At 55.1% G+C, this 19,084-nt stretch overlaps 1 protein-coding gene across 1 annotated transcript in view; it reads left to right on the forward strand.

Annotated features, from left to right (window-relative positions):
• Positions 1-740: 740 nt before the first annotated feature.
• Positions 741-19,084, forward strand: part of SOGA1 (suppressor of glucose, autophagy associated 1) — a 72,090-nt gene continuing 53,746 nt past the window's right edge. The window contains exon 1 of the mRNA XM_030309655.1: positions 741-1,415. Coding sequence (XP_030165515.1) covers positions 741-1,415 — 675 coding nt within the window. The remainder of the gene's footprint in view (positions 1,416-19,084) is intronic.

Below are 19,084 nucleotides of genomic sequence, written 5' to 3' on the forward strand. Positions count from 1 at the left end.
AGGCACCGGCGGTGTATATGGATGCTGGCTCCTGCGATCTGAGGTCCGCCCGGCCTCTGCCTGGGAGTCCCCTCGCTCGCCGCTCCCGCGGCCCCTGCCCGGACGCTGGGCGCAGGGGAGCCTCGGCCGGGTGCGTTCCCCAGGCGGGCAGGGGAGGGGGCGGCGGCAGAGCGGAGGAGGACGGAGCCCGGGCCGCGGCAGCCCAGGCCCGCCTGACCCTCGAGGGGGTCGCTGTTGCCTCGCAGATCCCTCCCTCGCTCGCAGCCTGTGTCCCTCCCTGCCGCTCCCGCCGCGTCCGCCTTTTGTTCGCGGAGCCGCGCGCCCCCGAGCCGAGGCGGCTGGGCGGGGAGCTGGCGGGGCTGCGCGGGGGGCGGGCCGCGCCGGGCGGAGCCGGGGCCCGGGCCGCTGCCGGACTCGGAGCCCGAGGGAGCGATCGGCGCGCAGGCAGCCGAGTCCCGGGCGCACTCCGGGGGCGCGGCGAGGCCGAGGGGGCGGGCGCCGGGCGGAGCCGGAGCCGCAGCCGGGGCGCCTGGAGGCGATCGGGCCGCTCTCTCCGAGCTCAGGGCAGCGGAGAGCCGGTGCGGCGGGGGTCGGGGTCAGAGCGCAGCCCCGGGGCTGAGGTGGGCCGAGAAGAGCCGCGGTCCGAGGGGCCGGAGCGGCGCCGGGACCCTCCCCAGGGGCGCGGAGGCCGGGTGGGCCCGGGCCATGCGCGCCGCTCGCTGAGGCCAAGGGAGGCCGCGATGGAGGTGCCGGCGGGGGAGCCCCCGGCCCGGGGCTGCGGTCCCCCGCCCGCGCCCGCCCCGGAGAGGAAGAAGAGCCACCGCGCGCCGTCGCCGGCCCGGCCCAAGGACGTGGCCGGCTGGTCTCTGGCCAAGGGCCGCCGAGGCCCAGGCCCCGGCGCCGCAGCCGCCTGCAGCGCCGCGTCCTCCGCGCGGCCCGACAAGAAGGGGCGCGCAGTGGCACCCGGGGCGCGGAGCGCGGGGACGCGAGTGGCCGGGGTCCGCACCGGGGTTCGCGCCAAGGGCCGCCCGCGCCCGGGCACCGGGCCGCGACCGCCGCCCCCGCCGCCCAGCCTCACCGACAGCAGCTCGGAGGTGTCGGACTGCGCGTCGGAGGAGGCGCGCTTGCTGGGCCTGGAGCTGGCGCTGAGCAGCGACGCCGAGTCCGCGGCCGGGGGCCCGGCGGGGGCCCGCACCGGGCAGCCGCCCCAGCCCGCGCCGCCAGCACAGCAGCCCCCGCGGCCGCCCGCCTCCCCCGATGAGCCGTCGGTGGCCGCGTCGTCGGTGGGCAGCAGCCGCCTGCCACTCAGTGCCTCGCTCGCCTTCTCCGACCTCACCGAGGAGATGCTGGACTGTGGGCCCGGCGGCTTCGTGCGGGAGCTGGAGGAGCTACGCTCGGAGAACGACTATCTCAAGGTGGGGGCGCTGGTGGGGGGCGGGAGAGGGAGGCCCCGGGAGGTGCGGGTTGTGACGGCCCCGGGGGCCTGAGGCACCAGCAGGCCCACCGTCCCGCTGAAGCGGCTGGGAAAGGGGGCCTGAATCCTCGGAGACTACCCTGGGGCTCCCACACACCTTGCCTCCCTTTTTTGTCTGGGAAACCGTCTCCTGAGGAGGACCCTAGATGACGAGACTGGCCAAAGGGCCCTGATTTTGGAGGGAGGGAGGCATGAGAAAACTGCTTTGGAAGATGCCTGGATGCATTACTTGGGGCGGGGGGTGGGTAGCCAGTGAGGGGCTGAACCTCCTGTCCTTCAGCTGCTTAGAACCCCCCACCCGCAGGCCAGAAGCTAGGCCTTGGGTGGCTCTCTTTTCCGGGACAGGTATCGGTGTGGACTTCTGCCAGGGAAACCCATGGCTGTCCCCTGCCAAGGAGAGGCCAGAACACCATGCTGAGTCTTTACCCAGGGCTTTCCTTGCTTCAGGCCTGTCCCCGCCTGCCTTTCAGGGTGGGTCCCGTTTGAAAGCATGACATCTGGGAACATCCCCTTGGCTAGAGTCCGACTTCCGCCCAGTCTAACGGTCCCGCAGCCTGGGAGGATGATGTCGTGGGAGAACTGGTTCAGAGGCAGCTTCCTAAATCCCAGGATGTTGTCTTCTGCTCTTGTCTGCCCAGTACACAGAGGTCCCACTGGCCCCTCATGGCTGCTGCCCTTGGCCTTCCCATGTTTCTGGTGAGAGGAGGGAAGCTGTCCATCTGAAAGCCGCCTTCCCTCTGAGCATCTGGGGCACCTGAGCGCTTCCCCGGAGAGCAGACCTATCTTGCCTTCACCCTTTCAGTGAACATGTGCACCTACTGGGTGCTGGCCAGTCTCTGTGTGCCCACTGCTTGGTACTGTAGCAGCTTTATAGAATGTGCTGGCCTTGGCTGGGAAGACTGAAAGCTTCATGGGCTTTCCCACCACTGGCTGAGCATGGTTTTGGAAGAGGCTGAAATGTTACCTACTACTCTTATCAGTTGATGGCCTGGCACCATACCCAGAGCACCCTGGCCAAGAGCCACAGAATCAACATCACTCTGCTGATTTATGTCTGCCTGGCAACACTTAGCTTTGGCCAAATAGGTTTCTCTCCCGTTAGACTTTTGGGATCTTGCTCAACTGTGTCTCCTCTGCAGCATGTGTTCAGTAAATACTTGTAGAATAAAAGGACAGGGGCTGTCTGAATCAGCATAATCCGCCCCTTCAGCCTCTCATCTTTCCCCAAGCCAGGTCTCAGCCTTCTCATCTATTAAATGGGAGGGTAAGTCTTCCCAAAGGCGCCGTTCACTGTTGACAATTGAAGGTTCGTTCAGTCAGCTCTCACAGTGTTCAGAAGCCCGTAGTGAGGAGAGGACAAGCAGAGGGTGGGTGGGACAGAGACAACCCAGAAAAAGGCCTGGTCCTGCCCTCTTGGTGCCCTGAGCTGCTTCTGGCACTGCCTGCCTAAGCTGCTCTGAACTCACACCCTGAGCTCCTTACTCCTGCTTCCTGCCCACTCTGTCTGTCCTGGCGAGGGAGACGGGCCATGGAGCTTTGCCTCAGAATCTCCTTGTGTACCAACCCCTGTGGGTTCCTGTCCCTTCCAGGAAGTCATCAGGCAAAGCTCTGGAGTCTGCCTGGGCCAGGCGTGACTGTTAAGATGGGCAGTAATCCCAGAAGGCTGGGGGTTGAGCCCAAGGTCTCACAGGGGCCAGGGCCTGGCTGGGCACCTCCCATTGCCTAGGCTGGGACTGGACCACGTTTCCATCATTCATTCAGTACTGCAGGCTTCATGCGCAGACCTCAGGCTACTATTGGATCCGGGGTCTGTGGCTTCCTGGCTGTGTGAACTCGGGCAAGTTACTTACTATCTCCAGACCTCAGTTTCCTCATTGTAAAAAGGTATATCCCACATCTTCCAACCTTAAGGGTTAAAGGAGATAATGTTTGCAAACACCCCTGGAGTGCCTGCCTCAGATGAGGGCAGTTGTGATCACTGCTGTTTCCCAGTGGTGTGTGACACGTTTCCAGAGGCACCCATCATGTTCTCAGTGGGGCTGGGGGCCTTCAGGGAGGCCAAGGCCTGGAGGGTGAGATGCAGTCAGCTGAATAGGACCTAGATAAGAACATTCCCAGCTGAAGGAAGTGGGAAAAAGTGTGTTGACTTCGAGGGATAGTGCAGAGACTGGAGAGAGGGAGGAGGTTGGGCGGCGAGGTGAGCAGGGCCAGACTGTGCAGTTCTTGCCGTGTGCACTTTGGGTTGGTCCCTCTAGAGCTTTGTTTGATCCAGCTGCCAATCTCACAGAGGCGAGATGAAAATCTAGAGACTGGGCATGTGGACCATTAAGTGTAGTGGCTGTCATGGGAGGTGTTTTGTTCATTCTACAGATGGGTTAACTGTGGCCAGAGAGAGGAAGGCACTTGCTCTGGGTCCCTGAGCCGGTTCTCCAGACAGCCAGGGCTTGGAGTAAGAGAGTATTATGCTCTGTTTTTTGTTTGTTTGTTTGTTTGTTTGTTTTTAAAGTATATTTGTTTTGAGAGAGAGAACCAGCAGGGGAGGGGCAGGGGGTGGTCAGAGGATCTCAGGCGGGCTCTGAGCTGGCACCAGAGGGCCCAACATGGGTCTCAGACTCACAGACTGTAAGATCATGACCTGAGCCAAAGTTGGACGCTTAACCAACTGAGCCACCCAGATTCCCCAAGAGTGTATTGCACTCTTGACGTGTTTCCTGCCCCTCTGGGCCTCTTTGCTTCCAAGATGCACAAACTGAGTTACCAGGAGAGGACTTTAGATCCCCAGTGTGTCCCCTGCAGATTATATGCTACCTGGGTTGAGTCCCAAGTCTGGTGGGGCCCTGCTTGGGTTCATCTCCCAGTGGTGGGGGCCCTGGGACCTGTCTACCACGGAAGGAAGGCCTCACTGGTGGTGGCTGATCTGTTGCTAGAGGCCTACCCTGGGGCCCAAGCCGGGAAAGTGTAAATGGGGCAGCTGCCTCTCGATCAGATGATAGGGGCTGCTACGGAGAAGAGAGTGAGCTTGCTGTCACTTGAGTTATTCAAACAAAGGCTGGGTGACCTTGCATGTTTGGATGAAGATGTAGGGTTTGTGGAAAGCAGCTTGTAAACTGTACAAAACGTTGGTGGTTGTGATTAGAAGGAAGATTCAGGGAGGGATTTATGGGGTGGCTGCAGCTGAGCTGCCTGACCTCAGGATCCATTCCAGCCAAGGAAGTCTGAAGATTATTAACTTTCAAGGTTCCAGGATTCTAAGATGCAGCTTTAGTTGCAGAGCAGACACAATGACTGCATTTGACCTTCAAAACCCTGGTAGTCTGAGGTCTTCCTCCCCATCACCGCTAACTGTTGTCCATGTACCATGTGGTGAGGACATGCTGAGAACCATCTGAGTGTAGATGGAAGAATCTGAGAGTTGAGGCCCAAAGACCTGGCTTTCAGATCTGACTCTGCCACTTACTGTGTGGCTTTGAGCAAGTCGCTTGGCCTCTCTGAGCTCCTTTTTTTCATCTATATAATGAAGATGATGGAACCTACGCAGGCAGCTTCATAGGATTGTTTTCAGGAACCAGGGAGGTATGAATAGACAAGAAAACGTTTTACAAGCAGTGAAATCCCACATCTCTTGGGGGAACTGTCGTCTTTGTTAGCCAATGAGCAGACAGGAGGTCCGTGTCTTTATTCTTGGGGGAGCTGGGAGAAGCCAGGAAGGTGGGTCCCCGTAGCTTTAGGATGTGAATAAATCAGGAGCTGCCTCCAGGGGGACAGGAAGGTGTGATCACATTCCATGCTGCCCTGCTCCCTCCTTGGAGGGTCTAGGTGTGAGTGAAGTACAGCCAATCTAGATGTCAGCCCAGGAGAGGAAGCATCCGTCCTCCACCTCTAGTTCTCATTGTACATTCGGGTAAATGGAAGCCCCAGGTCACAGCCAGGATTCCAAACCTGGTTGGACTAACTCTAGGTCCTGTTCTTTCTATAGCATGACTGGAGCAGTGAGCTTTTAGTTGCTAACGGTGTGTCAAGTCTGGGACACAGGTTGGTTAGAGGGATCCTGTTGTGTGCCAGGCTCTAGGCTAAGACTTGTTGGGAACAAGTAGAGGTAACATAGGCTGGGGTGGGGGCCTGGGCCTGCAGGCAGGTGGCAAGGGACATGTACATGCATGCACGTATGGGAATATATGCCTTGCACCTGTGCAGCGTGTGATTGGGAAAAGGGGGATGTGAGGTACTGGAGGAAATGATGGGGGTTTGGATCCAGCCTTAAGGGTTAGTTAATGGTTAGGCTAGAACCCAGGGAGCTGGACTATTAGAAACGTTCGGGGGACCCCCCAGACCACTGATCCCTGGACTTCTGTGGCTCTTGCCTCATGAATGCTATCCCCTGTTGATCGCTTCCAGTGCGCTAGGCTCTGGGTTAAGTAAGCCCTTACTCCTCACAGCAACCCTGTGTTGAGGATTCTGACGTCAGATCCATTTGGCAGATAAGGAAACCAAGAGGCTATGTAAATGTGCCCACGATTGCGCCGTGGCTGTACTTAGGAACCTCACTAGAGAACCCCAAGGAGCTCCCCTTGTCCCATTGCTCTTCCACCCTCTCCCATGCGGGAGGTGGCCTGTGCCTCTGAGTTTCACAGAGCAGAGTTCTTGCCTGGATTTGTCAGTTACAAGCTGTCTGATGTTGGGTGAGATACTCAGCCTTTCTGAGCCTCTGTTTCTTCTTCTGTAAATCGGGGGATAAGCATGCCTGCCTCAGGGTCATGGGGAGCCTTTCGAGTGTGGTGCGCAGTAAATGTTAGTGCCTGTCTATGTTGTCCCTTTTCCTTACCTGCTTCTGTAGGCATTCATTCATTCATTTATTCATTCAACTCATATGTTCTGAGAGCTGCCTGGCTACCAGGCCAAGTGCCAGATGTTTTCTCAGCTCTTCTCAGCTTCCAGAATCTGTCGCTGGGTTCGGGAGGGGGGTTGGTCATTATGGTCAGCAAAGCTCCCGCCTGGTCCCTGCCCTGAGTCCCAGCCCCCCAAGTGGCAGCTGAGAGGGGGCCTGGAAGAATCTTCTCTGAGACCTGGGTCTTTAAGAATCCTCAGCGGTTTGCCTGTCCTTAGGGGGAGGCGGGCAGCTCCAGCGAGATGGAAAATGAGATGGAAAATATGAGGCCGGCTGCTGTGGAGGCCTGGGGGGACCGCGGAGCTCCCAGGGCTCCCAGCATTCCTCACAGAGGGGCTGGGCCTGTGTCCCCGGGCACACTCTGTTGAGCACACACAAACACACGTACGCACAGCGCATGCTCAGAGATCCACAGCCACTCATACGCGTGTCACATATACATCCAGTGACACACACATAGGTTGTATGCTTCCAGAAGCACACCTCATGACGTGTCAGAGAGGACACACTCTCAGAAGGACACAAACCTATGCAGATACAAAATCTGTCTCCTCATACACACACAGTACCAGACGCGACAAACTCACACCATCTAGAAGACCCCGGCTCAGAAACACCCACTTACACACGCACACATCTTACCTACCCAGACATGCTTGGCTGTGTCCCAGATGGACACACAGCTTTGAGACACCCTCAGACGTATCGGAAGTACACATACATATGCAGGCGCACACACAAACCCACGCAGACTCATTACACACAGGCGCCAGCATCCACGCAAATCCAGAGATCCGCTCCTGCCAGGCGGGCACAGACAAGCTCATCACCCAGATGCTCACCCTGTGTCTTCCACAAAGAGAAGGTGGAGGCCCTTGCACACTTACCTTTATCTGGGGCTCAGACGCACACCCAGGAGACACACAGACACAAGACACATAGCCACGTACACATAAGCAGGGACACGAGCAGAGCGCACTCAAATGTCAAATGTCAGGCCTGTAGCATTTGCCCTCGGGAACCAGAGACTCACAAAACAGGATCACACACACACACACACACACACACACACACACACACACATGCCTGTGTGAGCGCGCACACATGCACACACACACAGGCTGTGACAGTTCACCCACACAGAAATACAGGAAATCCTGGTCCCTGTCCTCTGGAGCTGATGTGTACAAACGACTATGTTCAGCTACTCCACAAGGTTCCTTCCACAGGGCTGCTGGGAATGGTGAGGAGTGTGGCAGGGGCTTGATTTGTAACGGCCTGGGTCTGGCAGGTCACTACGTCAGGAGAAGCTGCACCAAAGGCGCTCGGGCGCCTGATGCCCAGCACTTGGGCCTGGGCCCAGTGAGCTGAGAGAAATGGAGCAATTGTCAGGCCTGCCCACAGGAGAAACACTGCCCAGGGGCAACTCCCTTCTAATCTCCTTGGAATTTCCGGCTTGCCCTCATCTCCCTCCTCCTCCCCTTCCCCCTTTGCTGGGGGCTGTGGAGGGCCATGCCACTCCCATCTTTGAAGGGTGCCCATTTCTGCCTGGGAAACAATGAAGGAGGCCAGGATGAAGGAGGTTGGAGGAGATGTGGACGCTCAGAAGAGGGTCCTGGAAGACTTCCTGGAGGAGGGGGCATTAGAGCTGAGGAGTTAGCCTTGAGTGACTGCCTCTGGGTCCAGCTGCTGGGATGGTGCCTGGCACCTCGTAGGGACTCAATAAATATTTGTTGTGTGATTGAATGAAAGGTAGTGATCAAGGTCTGTAGGTGGTCTGTGGGCTTAAAACAGAAGAGCTGGAGGGAATGGTGGGTGTGAGCAGGGGTCAGGGAGAGGCTGGGAAGGAGAGTTGGGCTTGCTCGGGAAGGGCCTCGAATGCCAAGCTGAGCTGAGGTGCTGTGAACACTTTGCTGGGAGGGGGCCATACAGCAAGGCTAGTAGCTGCCCCCTTAGAGTGTGCCTCTCGCCCTAGATGCAGGAGTCCAGAGTGGGAGGAAAGGAAGGCTCTGTGGTCTCATTGACAAATTCCATGTTTGGGGTCAAGTCTAGGGCCAAACCTTGCTTTGTCCTCCCTATGCATGGTCTCCATGTGAAAATCCCCTCATCAGGCCTCAGTCTTCTTGTCCGTAAAATGGGAATCAAATCCCTTTTTGCAGGGCACTTAGGAGGATTAGTGTTCAGGTACATGGCACATCCAGTACCATCCTGAGCACAGAGGAAGAGAAGGAGCCCTACATCCTGTGTGGCCTCCAGGGGAGAGGAAATTCCCCAGGGGAGGGGCTCGGCTAAGTTCCAAGCAGGGGCCTGACCAGCAGCCAAGGTTATTGCTAAGGTCATTCCCCTCATAGCACATACACATGACCTCATCTGTGATCATACTCTCTGCCCTCCGGTGCCAGAAGGAACTTGGGGCTGGGGTGGGGAAAGAGCCAGAGACTCCAGGGTGTTCTGGGACAGGCTGACCGTGGCCTTCACTGGAGGCCCGCAGGTCAGTACCGTGTCTGCATTCTGAGCAGATAGGGCTGGCTTCCCTGAGGAATGGCAGGGAGTCAGAGAAGGTGGGAGCAGCAGGCCAGCCCTTCCCTTCTCGGGTCCAAGGTGGTTGAGAGCACTGTGATCTAGTGCCACGCCGAGGTAGGCTTGAATCCTGCCTTTTCCTCTATCAGCTTCCCCTTTACGAGGCTCAGTCTCCTCACCTGAAAATTGGGGATGCTGGCAGTGCTCACCCTACAGGGTTGCAGTGAGCACCGAGTAAGGGAAAGCATGTGTGTAAGGATTAGTGGGGGCCTGGCTCATTGTAAGGACTCGGCAGCTATCTGCCCTCACCGCTTACTGGCAGACTGGGGTCTGTAAGCCCTGGGTCCTTGAGGCAGAGGTTGCGTCTGGCTCTGGGTGTGAGTTTCGGCCTGGAGCAGGGGTCTGGGAGGTGTGCGTGGAGCTGAACTGCATCGTGGAGATCCCCCAAACACTTCTGTCCCTTGTGTTCCCCCTTTCCCTCCCATCCCATGTCGGTCTTCTCTAGACGGCCAGTGCTGCAGACTCTGTAACCTGGGGATACTCCTTTGCCGGTGGAGGATGCCTTTGGGGTCCCGCATTCTAAGATCAAGGTGAATAATCTCCTGTTGCCTGGGCCACAAAGAAGCACAGGCTCCAGTGGAAAAATAGTTTGGGGGTCCCACAGCTAGGCTGGCTCAGCTAAACATTTTTCTGCTAGTTTGCCCCAGATCTGCTCGGGATCTTCTGAGTCAGCTGCATCAGCCTCTCCCCTCCTTGGCCTTGGCCAAGTGCCTGGGCAGCCTGTGTGGTTCTGCCTCCCTCAGCCTCAGCTCACCTCGCTCCACCCAAGCTCCCTTGTGTTCCTCACACCCAGGTCTCAGTCCCTGTGCTCTTCCCACCTGGGGGGCCTTTGTGCTTACCGTTCCCTCCCCTTTCTGTTCGTTTCCACCTTCCTGCGCTCAGCTCCAGGCCAGGCCCCCGAGTTAGACATCCAGGAGCTTTCTATAGGCTCCTTGGGGACATTTACCTCAACAGTAATTAGATTATTAACTGGGTAATTACAAGTTGCCCATCGGCCCCTCCCCCATGTGTTCTGCGTTTAGGCAGGGACCTTGCCAGGGTGGGACCTAGCCCCTTCCTTTCACACAGGTGTAAATTGAGCTCAGAGAGGGAAAAGGGCTTGGCAAAGGTCACACAGCCTGGAAATGGCAAGAGGCAGAAGGATGGGAGGTCTGGTGGTGCTCGTTCCAGGGTGCCAGGCAGGGCGATGGCCCAAACAAAAGCTTGGAGGCGGGAAATGGCTGGGGTGTGCAGAAGCTTCAGGTTGTGCGGCCTGGAGTCAGTCTTCCTCTCTCCAGCCTCACTTTCCCTCCCCAAGAATCTCTGAGCCCTGTTCTGTCCCTGCTCTGAGATTTGGCTGCAGCCCAGAGGCCGTTTGGAAGATGTTTTAAACACATCCAGATCCAAATGCTGCCTTCCTTCCTGTTCACACAGAAAGGACAAGAGGGACATCGTCAGGCGCTCCCACTGTGAGCGCCTCCCCCCACCCCCAAAAAGGCGGATGTCTCCCTATTCTGTTGGGTGAGGCCTGGAATGGGCCAGTGACAAGCCAGGCCTGGCCTTGGTGGGAGATGGTCTCCAGGTATATTCTCACCCCAAACACACACATACACACACATACGCACACACCCCTCCCCTCCAGAGGGGGTGTCTGTGGTTTCAAGCAGAGAGCTGTGTCAGATTTGGGAGGCACGCTCCTGACTGGCTGTGGAGCCTTTATCTTCTTGAGCCTCTGTTTGCTTATTGGCAAAATGGGCATAAAGTAATAGCACGTGCCGCAAAAGGACTGTTAGCATGAGATAATGGAAATTCAGGCAGAGCTCAGCCAGGTGTTTGGCACACAGTAAGATCCTGTAAGTATTAGCTATTATTGTCACTGTTGTCCCATTATAGAGACTGGTCTAGTTTACAGGAGCTCAAACTGAACTTGAATCCTGGCTCAGCCACTTTAGTGTGGGACCTTAGAGAACACTGTTGACCTATTTGACCTTGGTTCCTCACCAGGCAGTTGGAGGGGGGCTGGGGATACAGCGAGACGTGGCACAGAGGGAGAGCTCTTGTCTATTTTTATTTACTGGTGTTGGAGGGGCAAGTCCAAGATCGCTGTCTTCCTTCATGACCCAATGGGTCACTGGGACCAGGCAGCCTCTGTGCCAGCTGGAGCAGGGACATTGGTGTGGCATGGCCGTACCTGGCTGGGCGTCCTGGCCCTCCTCTAGGACTTTTGACCCTGACTATCCCCAAACTGGAGCCCAGCTTTCATCCAAGGAGGCTAAGCTGGATTGAGCTCTGGGCTAGGAGGCAGGCATGCAGAGTCCATCTCTGCTTGACTCTGGACGCTCTGGGGCAGGGGGTGGGGGCGTGCTCATCCCTCTCCAGGCCTCAGTGTCCCTGTCTGTCCCCCGCCCCCCACCTTGCTGTTCCCAGAATCTTTGCTTTTGAGTGGGGAGGGAAGTGGCGTTTTGCAGAGCCTTCTGCGTTCCTTGGGGTCCAACTGCAATGATCTCATCTGGAGCCTTGACAGACCTGGGGGACCGACAGAAGGGATAGCAGATGGCGGCCCTAGCCTCTCGGGGGGCTGGCGTGCTGCCCCTGTGGCCACTGTTGGCCCACCCTGCAGGTCAGTCCTTCTGGACCGGGGTGAGTGCCCCAGGCCAGAGCCAGGCTGGCAGATGGGCAGGCAGCCTGGGCTTTAGCCCAAGGGAGGGACCGTGGTGGCCGGGGCGGTGTGGGAGAAGGCTGGCCAGGCAGAGGCTGCTGTTCCTCTGTGGAATGGTTGCTACCCTACAGAGGGAGAGTTCTGGGTGCTTTAGCTCGGCTCTGTCATTCTTCCTGGGTCTGCCTGCCCATCGGCCTGTCAGGTCCCTGGAGCCAGAGGAGGAGATGACATATTTGAGAATGTAACTTGGGAGTTGGTAGGAGGGAATTTGAGGCCCGCTACCAGGATTCCAAGCCCCCGTGGGCATTAGGTTCACAGAGTCACAGAATTAGACTTAAACATAGCACCACTGACTAGAAGCGGTTTTCTGCAGGGCAGGGGAACAGGATGGTAATCTTCCCCTCTTAGGACCCCTTTGTTAATCCGGCGGCTCTTTATTGAGCTGTTCCTTAGTGTGCCAGGCACGGCGCCAGGTCCTGCCCTCCTGAAGCTCACATCTTAGTGGCAGAGACTGACATTCCATAAGCAAACAGATCAATAAGGAAAATAATTCGCATCACAGATAAGCCTGTGACACATTCCGTGAGAGAACGTGGACACGATGGGCTTGGAGGGGTCTTGGAAGGCTTCTCTGAGGAGGTGGTATTTACGTGGAGGCTTTAAGCAGGAGGGGAGCCCGTAGTGCAGAGACGCAGGGAGGGAAGTCCAGGCAGAGGGACCCGCTGGGGCAGAGGCTTCGTGGTGGGACAGGCGAGGTGATTTCTGGGAGAAGAGCCGATGTGGCTTTTGTCTTTTGCCTTGCTTTTGTCAGGCTTTTGTCTTGCTTTTGGATCAGGTGATTTACATACAGTAAAGTGAGTTTTGGCAGAAGCGTACAGCTCTGTAACCCATCACAGTCCAGACATGGACCCAAAAAACTCCTGGGCTCCTTTCTAGTCAATTCCTCCTCCCCCAGCCTCCCACAAACACTGATCTGTTTTCTGTCTCTGCGGTCTTGCTTTTTCCAGAATGCCATGTAAAGGGAATCCTGCAGTGGCCTGCTGAGCCTGGCTTCCTACACCTGACATAACGGGTTTGAGCTTCATCCACGTTGTTGCGGGTCTCAGCAGTTTATTCCTTTTTGTTGCTGAGTAGTATTCCGTCACATGTGTGCTACCGTTTATCCATTCAGCCGAGGGACATGTGGGTTGTTTCCAGATTTTGGTGATCATTGGAGAGTTTTAGACAGGAGAGTGACATGGTTACAACGAAACAAAACTCTCCATGTACTAAGTGGAGAACAAATTAATGGGGAGAAAACTGGCCATCCTCAGGGTTAAAGTCAATGATCTGGTGGTGAATCTGGCTCTCTATACATACTCAGTAATTGCTCATTACACAAAAGGCTGTGCCTTGGGGCAGCCAGGGAGGCTTCTTGGTGGAGGTGGCATTTGAGGTGGAGGGGGAGGCAGAGGTGGGAGACATACATAATGGAAGGAGGCCCAGGCAGTACAGGGTCCCTTCGGGAGCTGGTTGTGCTGAGACACTGGCTCCCTGCGCCTGACTCAGACTTGGTATTCCAAGGAGGTCTGTAGGACTCACATCAGAGTTCCCTGGGGCTGCTGGGTGAACCCGAGCCCTGTGGGGGCTGACACTCATGGGTGGGAGGTAGCTGGGGACCTCTGCTGTGGTATAGTTTCTTCCTTGGTGGCTGGTAAGAAGTGATCTCCTCCTGCCTTCAGGAAGCTTCTAACCCCCTGCTTCCATCCCTGTTCCCTCAGGGCTGGCTGGCAGCTGTTGCTGGGTTCACATCACTCATTGCCACTTCCTGTGTTTCTGCAGAGGGGCCTCGAATTTGGTCACTTTCGTCTCCAGCCCTTCAGGTCAAGAGACTACTCACCATCTACTCCTACTGACCAGTTTTATCAGATGGATCGCCTGGAGTCACTTACAAGTGTTCCAGTGGGCCCCAAACCTAAACTTCCCCCTCTTGTCCTCATTGTACAAAGATTTATCATCGTATATTTGTGTAGGTTTCTTGTAGAAAACATTCTGTCCTGCAACATTTATTTATTTATTTTAAGGTATTTTTTTTTTAACGTTTATTTATTTTGAGAGAGAGCGCACAAGTGGAGGAGGGGCAGAGAGGGGGACGGAGGATCTGAAGCAGGCTTTGCGCTGACAGCAACGAGCCCAATGCAGGGCTTGAACTTACAAACTGTGAGATCGTGACCTGAGCAGAAGTTGGATGCTCAACCGAATGAGCCACCCAGGTGTCCCTCTTTCCTGCAACATTTAAAATGTGGCTTGAGGGGCACCTGGGTGGCTCAGTTGGTTGAGCATCTGACTTCAGCACAGGTCATGATTTCGCGTTTCATGAGTTTGACCCCTCATTGGGACAGTCTGCAGCCAGCACAGAGCCCGCTTCAGATGCTCTGTCCCCCTGTCTCTCTGCACCCCTCCCCCGCTTGCATGTGCTCTCTCTCTCTCAAAAATAAATAAACATTAAAAAATAAAATAAAATAAATGTGGCTTGAAGGCCAAACTCTGCTTCTCTAGCTTTATGCCCTGGTGGAGAAGAGAGGGGGTCTGGGGGGCCAAGTCAGACCCCACAGATGAGGCACCTCTGGAAGGAACACAGGCTATGTATTATTTTGTGCCACAGATGCCTTTAAGCTCTCTGCTGAGAATAATTCTCAGAATAATGTTTTTAAGTGTTTAAAACACAAATGAAACCAAATATATTACAATTATCAAAAGATACTTCTAAGTTATAATATAGTAAATATATGTTTATTAACTCATCAGATCTGCTGACCGGTCTATTAACCAGTGTAGTCAGTGCAATTTCAAAGTACTGATGAGTGTAAACACTATTTTGACACTTCTGCAATTGTTATGTGATATGAAAATATCTGTGATTTCTTTTGGTGGCAAACTTACAAGTACTGCTCATACAACTATGGCTTGTCCAGAATAGAAGGAAATGTTAATTTTTAGTTCGAGGTTGGTGGAAGTAGAGATATGCTATTTTTTCCCCCTTCCCATCCAAGTCGATGAGTTCCCTGAATTCTGGTACAGACGAAAGAATCTGAGGTCTGCAATCTGAGTCCTGCTTGGAGGTCTCTCGGTGTGAGTTTGGGCACAGCCCACCTTCCCTGTGCTTCTCTGCAGTTCTCCGTCTCTAGAACAGAGGTGCTGGTTCCTGTCCTGCCTGTCCATGGGGTTTCTGTGAGGACCCATGAGATGATTCAGACGGAATGTCTTTGTAAACTGTGAAACCCCGTGCTGCCATGCAAGGTCTCGCTATTATTAGCAGTAGTGTGAGCTCATGTTTGGTCCTCTGGCCCAAAAGGGACCAAGAGACTCTTCCTGGCCAACTCCTCCAGGATTCCTGGGAACTAATCCATTTCAGGGAGCGGGTCTGCCTCTGAGAGGCTGCTTCCTGCAGGCTGACCTCATGGATCATCTGGAGGGTGTGTAGGGGGATGGACAGAGATGCACTTTGTGGGCAGGGAGTGAGTGACTAAGCAGGAGTTCCCTGGGTAGAGAGACCCTGCCCAGGCTCTCCCCGACTCTTTGCAGCTGACTTGGGGCTGGGATCAGGAGAGCTTGCCCACCCTGGTCTGTGGAGAGAGACTGGGCAGGGCAGAAGCCATACTTATCCTTCTAGTCAGACATCTACCGGTAGACCATGATGTGTGCCTGTCCTGGGCCGTGCTGGGGACCAGACACGGGTGGGACCTGGCACCTGCCCTCCCCCCAGCTCTTGGGGAAGATAGAGTTGAAAGCAGGCAAATGCAACCTGAAGTTGCTAGCACAGAGAAGAATGGAGTTCAGAGTGTGTGGTTTGGCTGGGGCGGGGGGGGGGGGATGTGGAGTGGGGGGTGGTGATGGAGAAGGAGAGAATGTTCTGGAAGGATGACATAAATTAGGAGTTAGCCTGGCAAAGGCCATTCCAGCAGAGGGACTAGCCCAAGCAAACCTTGAAGTAGAACATGGTTAAGGTCCTGTTTCCAGCTCCACCATTCCCTTGCTTGAGCAGCTCTAGGAAATTTCTGAGCCTCAGTTTCTCATCTGCAAAAAGGGAACATCTTCAATACCAACCTCACAGGGCTGGGAGGAGGATCACATTAATGCACATGTATGCATTGCCTGGTCATTCATGAGCTTCCCCATTGATGGTAGCTTTCTTTCTTTTTCTTTCTTTCTTTTTTTTTTAAGATTTTATTTTTAAGTAATCTCTATCCCCAACATGAAGCTCGAACTTACGATGTTGCGATCAAGTCATATGTTCTACTGACTGAGCCAGCCATGTGCCCCGAGATGGTAGCTATTTTCTAGTCCTGGCATAGCGGGACGTCGGGGGTGGAGGATGCAGGGGTGGGGAGACAGGAATAGGGAGGAGACCAGGGGCAGCTCCGGTTCTAGGTTAAGGGGCTTGGACCTAATGCAGAGAAGCCAGTGGGAAATAGTGGAGGAGACAGAAAGTGACCAGCTTTTTTTCCAAGTTATCTCCAATAAACAGGAATTTCCACTGTAATTAGAGCAAAATAAACATTTTCTATAAAGACTACTCTGGCACTAGGCAGGGTACCCCGTTCCTATTCTCTATTCCTGTCCTACCCCACCCCCTTTCCCAGTCCTAAATAATCAGGCTGAGCTTCAAGGGGAAGAGAAGTCAGCTTGAAGGAGTGGCCACAGGGGATGGATGGCGTTGACCTGGCAGGCCATGCCAGGTCTGAGCACCTTTCCCTGGCTTCTTTAGGCTGGCCTTTCTGACTGTGGGGTAGAGAATCAGGGCCCCCAGTTTCTGAGGTGGGCACTGCTGGCCTTTTCCTATCTGCAGGGGAGGATGAGGTTTGGGGTTCCCCCACCATTGTTGCGGCGGGGGTGGTTCTCCAACAATCTTGCTGTGCAGCCACTGGGCCTGTTGAGTCTGGTGGGGTTTGATCCCTTCCTCCTGCTTCCACGTGGATGGGGGTCTGGGAGGGAGGAGAGGAGCAGGAAGGCCCCTGAACTGTCTGTGAGGGAGTTGGGAAGGCTGAGCTCCCCTCCCTAGCCCCCAGCTCTGTCAGTTGGTTCAGACTGTCATTGCAGGGCTTTGTAGGGCCAGAGGCTGGGACTGTTGGACTGAGCAGCCCTGGAGGATTCGGTAGCTCAGTGGGGTCTAAGAACTTCTGGAGTGAAGCAAGGTCCTGCCCTCCCAGCTCCCCTCCCTGTGGCCTAGCAGGCCCTTTCCCTGGCCCCACCTCAGGCCCAAAAGCTCAACCCCTGCCCAAGTCCTGCATTCACCAGCTTCTGCTGCCTGCATCCCAGCAGACCCGGCCCGTGCGGGCCACAAGCCGGCCTTTGTGGACCCGCTCTCTTCCACGGGCCGTGCCAGGAGGGGCTGACCCGCATTCTGCCTGCAGCTGGGACGAGCCCCCGAGCGCCTGGGCCCCCCTTAGCCCCGTGGAGAGATGGAGCTGGCATGAACGCAACATCCTGCGTTTCCAGAAACTGACTGTGGTGAAGGGCAGGCCCTGGAGAGACAGCTGCTCATGTGAGAAACCATTCATTCACTCACGTTTTCAATAGATGCTTATTGAGTCCCTGCTCTGTGTCAGGCCCTGGTCTTGTGGTGCTGCCACAGATGGCTCTGGCCCTTTTAGGAAAAAGACTGGAAGGAAACCCCCTGCATTAGAGTCACTTGGTGAGCCCACCCCCAAGTTTCTGATTCATTAGGTCTCTGTTGAGGTTTGAGAGTTTCTGACAAGTTCCCCAGTGATGGTTATATGCTGCTGGTCCGGGGACCACACCTTGAGAGCCACTGTGACTTAGGACCAGGTGGAGGAATGATGAGTGATGTACAGTTTTTGTATTTTCAAAACTGTCTCTAGGATCACTGTTTACTTTTATAAATAGAAAAATCGGTTATTTAAAAGTTAAAAAAAATAAATGGTCCCCCCAAATGACTCTAGCGCCCTGGATGTAGTCCTGTGTTGAGGGATGTCACCTCCTATGACTTAAACGCCCTACATCTGTTTATGTAGCCCAACATTAATGAGCTTGTATGTTCCCTGCACTTCTCCTTGGTTGATCCTGAGCTTCAGGTCCGCTCAAACCTCCATATCCTCCCGATCACCAGGCCCTGTCAGTGTGACTGCAGTGAGAAGAAGTGAGATGCTAGCAAATAGCATGGTGAGGGCTTGAACACAGGCTCATCTGGAGGCTGGTTTAGCTTGGATTTAGCTGACTGACCTGCACTTCCTGAGTGCTGTTTCCCTTATGCTTCCTTAATCCACTGGCTGAAGTGGCGTGTGGACCCCTCACTTCCTCATTTCTTTTGACTGGTGTGATCATTGACTGTCCCACTTCCTCTTTTTCCACTTTTAGTTCTGTCCACTTGGCATGGTGGCGGTGAGTCTGTGTGTGTATTGGGACGGAGGTGGAGCTGGGGTCCTGGTGAGGTGACCGCTCCTACAGCTGGTGTAGGCAGAATCATCCACTTTGGGGGTTGCTGCTGAAGCCATCCCTGGGGCAGAGGCCGTGGCGGCAAGTGAGGATTAAGCCCTTTGGTTGATGGTGGGAAGAGGACAGTATCTTACGGAGTTGGGAGAAGCAGATACCTGTTCCCTCCATCTTCCTCTCCTGAGTTCAGAACCATTTGAGAAATAGTCCACAGGAGTCCGGTGGATGAGCTTTCACACTAAGAACTGGCTTCTTCCTGACCCTGCTCCTGAATTAAACCAACCCACCCAGTCTCAGGGGGGCACTGGACAGCCCCAGGCCATGCCCTCGTAGGGAGCCACACATTTTCTGCGGGGAAAGAAAGGCTCAAAGGGCTGGTGAGCACACTCTCCAGATTGTGTCCATCTCCAGGGCCCGAAGAGTTGTTTTTTTGCTTCTTGGACCCACTCCCCTGCCCCCATCAGTACCGTCCTTAGGTGCTTTTTCAGGGATGCCTTTGGCGGATCATTCCTCCCCTGTGACTCAGTTTCCCTTTTTAGTGTACAATCTTTTTTAATTCATTCAATCATCCTAAGAGTAGGTATTATTTCCATTTGTGACTCAGTTTCCACATTTGTTATTAGACATAATAATAATCCATTTCTTCTGCTGGGTTCCCTCACTCATCCCCTTACACTCTAATGATTGTTTCATGTTAATATGTCATTTTTGAGGTTGTTTACCTAACCGGACATGCATTTACTCATTCAGTTAATATTTGTTGGGAGCCTGTGGGATGCTAGGCCCGTGCTGGGTGTGGGGGATATTGCAGTGAGTGAGGTAGACGTGGGGTATCCCCCCAGAGACTCACAGTATGTCTGGGAGACAAACTATTAAAGAATTGCAGATGTGCTCATGGTGACAAAGGGGAAGTGAGGGACATCTGGGAGCTGGTGACAGAGGTGGTCAGGAGCTGCCCTGGGGAAGTGAGGTCATCCCCCAACACCCTCCATTTAAAACCCAAACTCTGTTTGGCCCTTCAGGGCCCTAGATGGCCGACCCCTGTCTGTTTCCCCAGCCTCAGTTTATCCCTCCT

This window comes from Lynx canadensis, chromosome A3, assembly GCF_007474595.2.
Source record: "Lynx canadensis isolate LIC74 chromosome A3, mLynCan4.pri.v2, whole genome shotgun sequence".
NCBI classification, from domain to species: Eukaryota; Metazoa; Chordata; class Mammalia; order Carnivora; family Felidae; genus Lynx; species Lynx canadensis.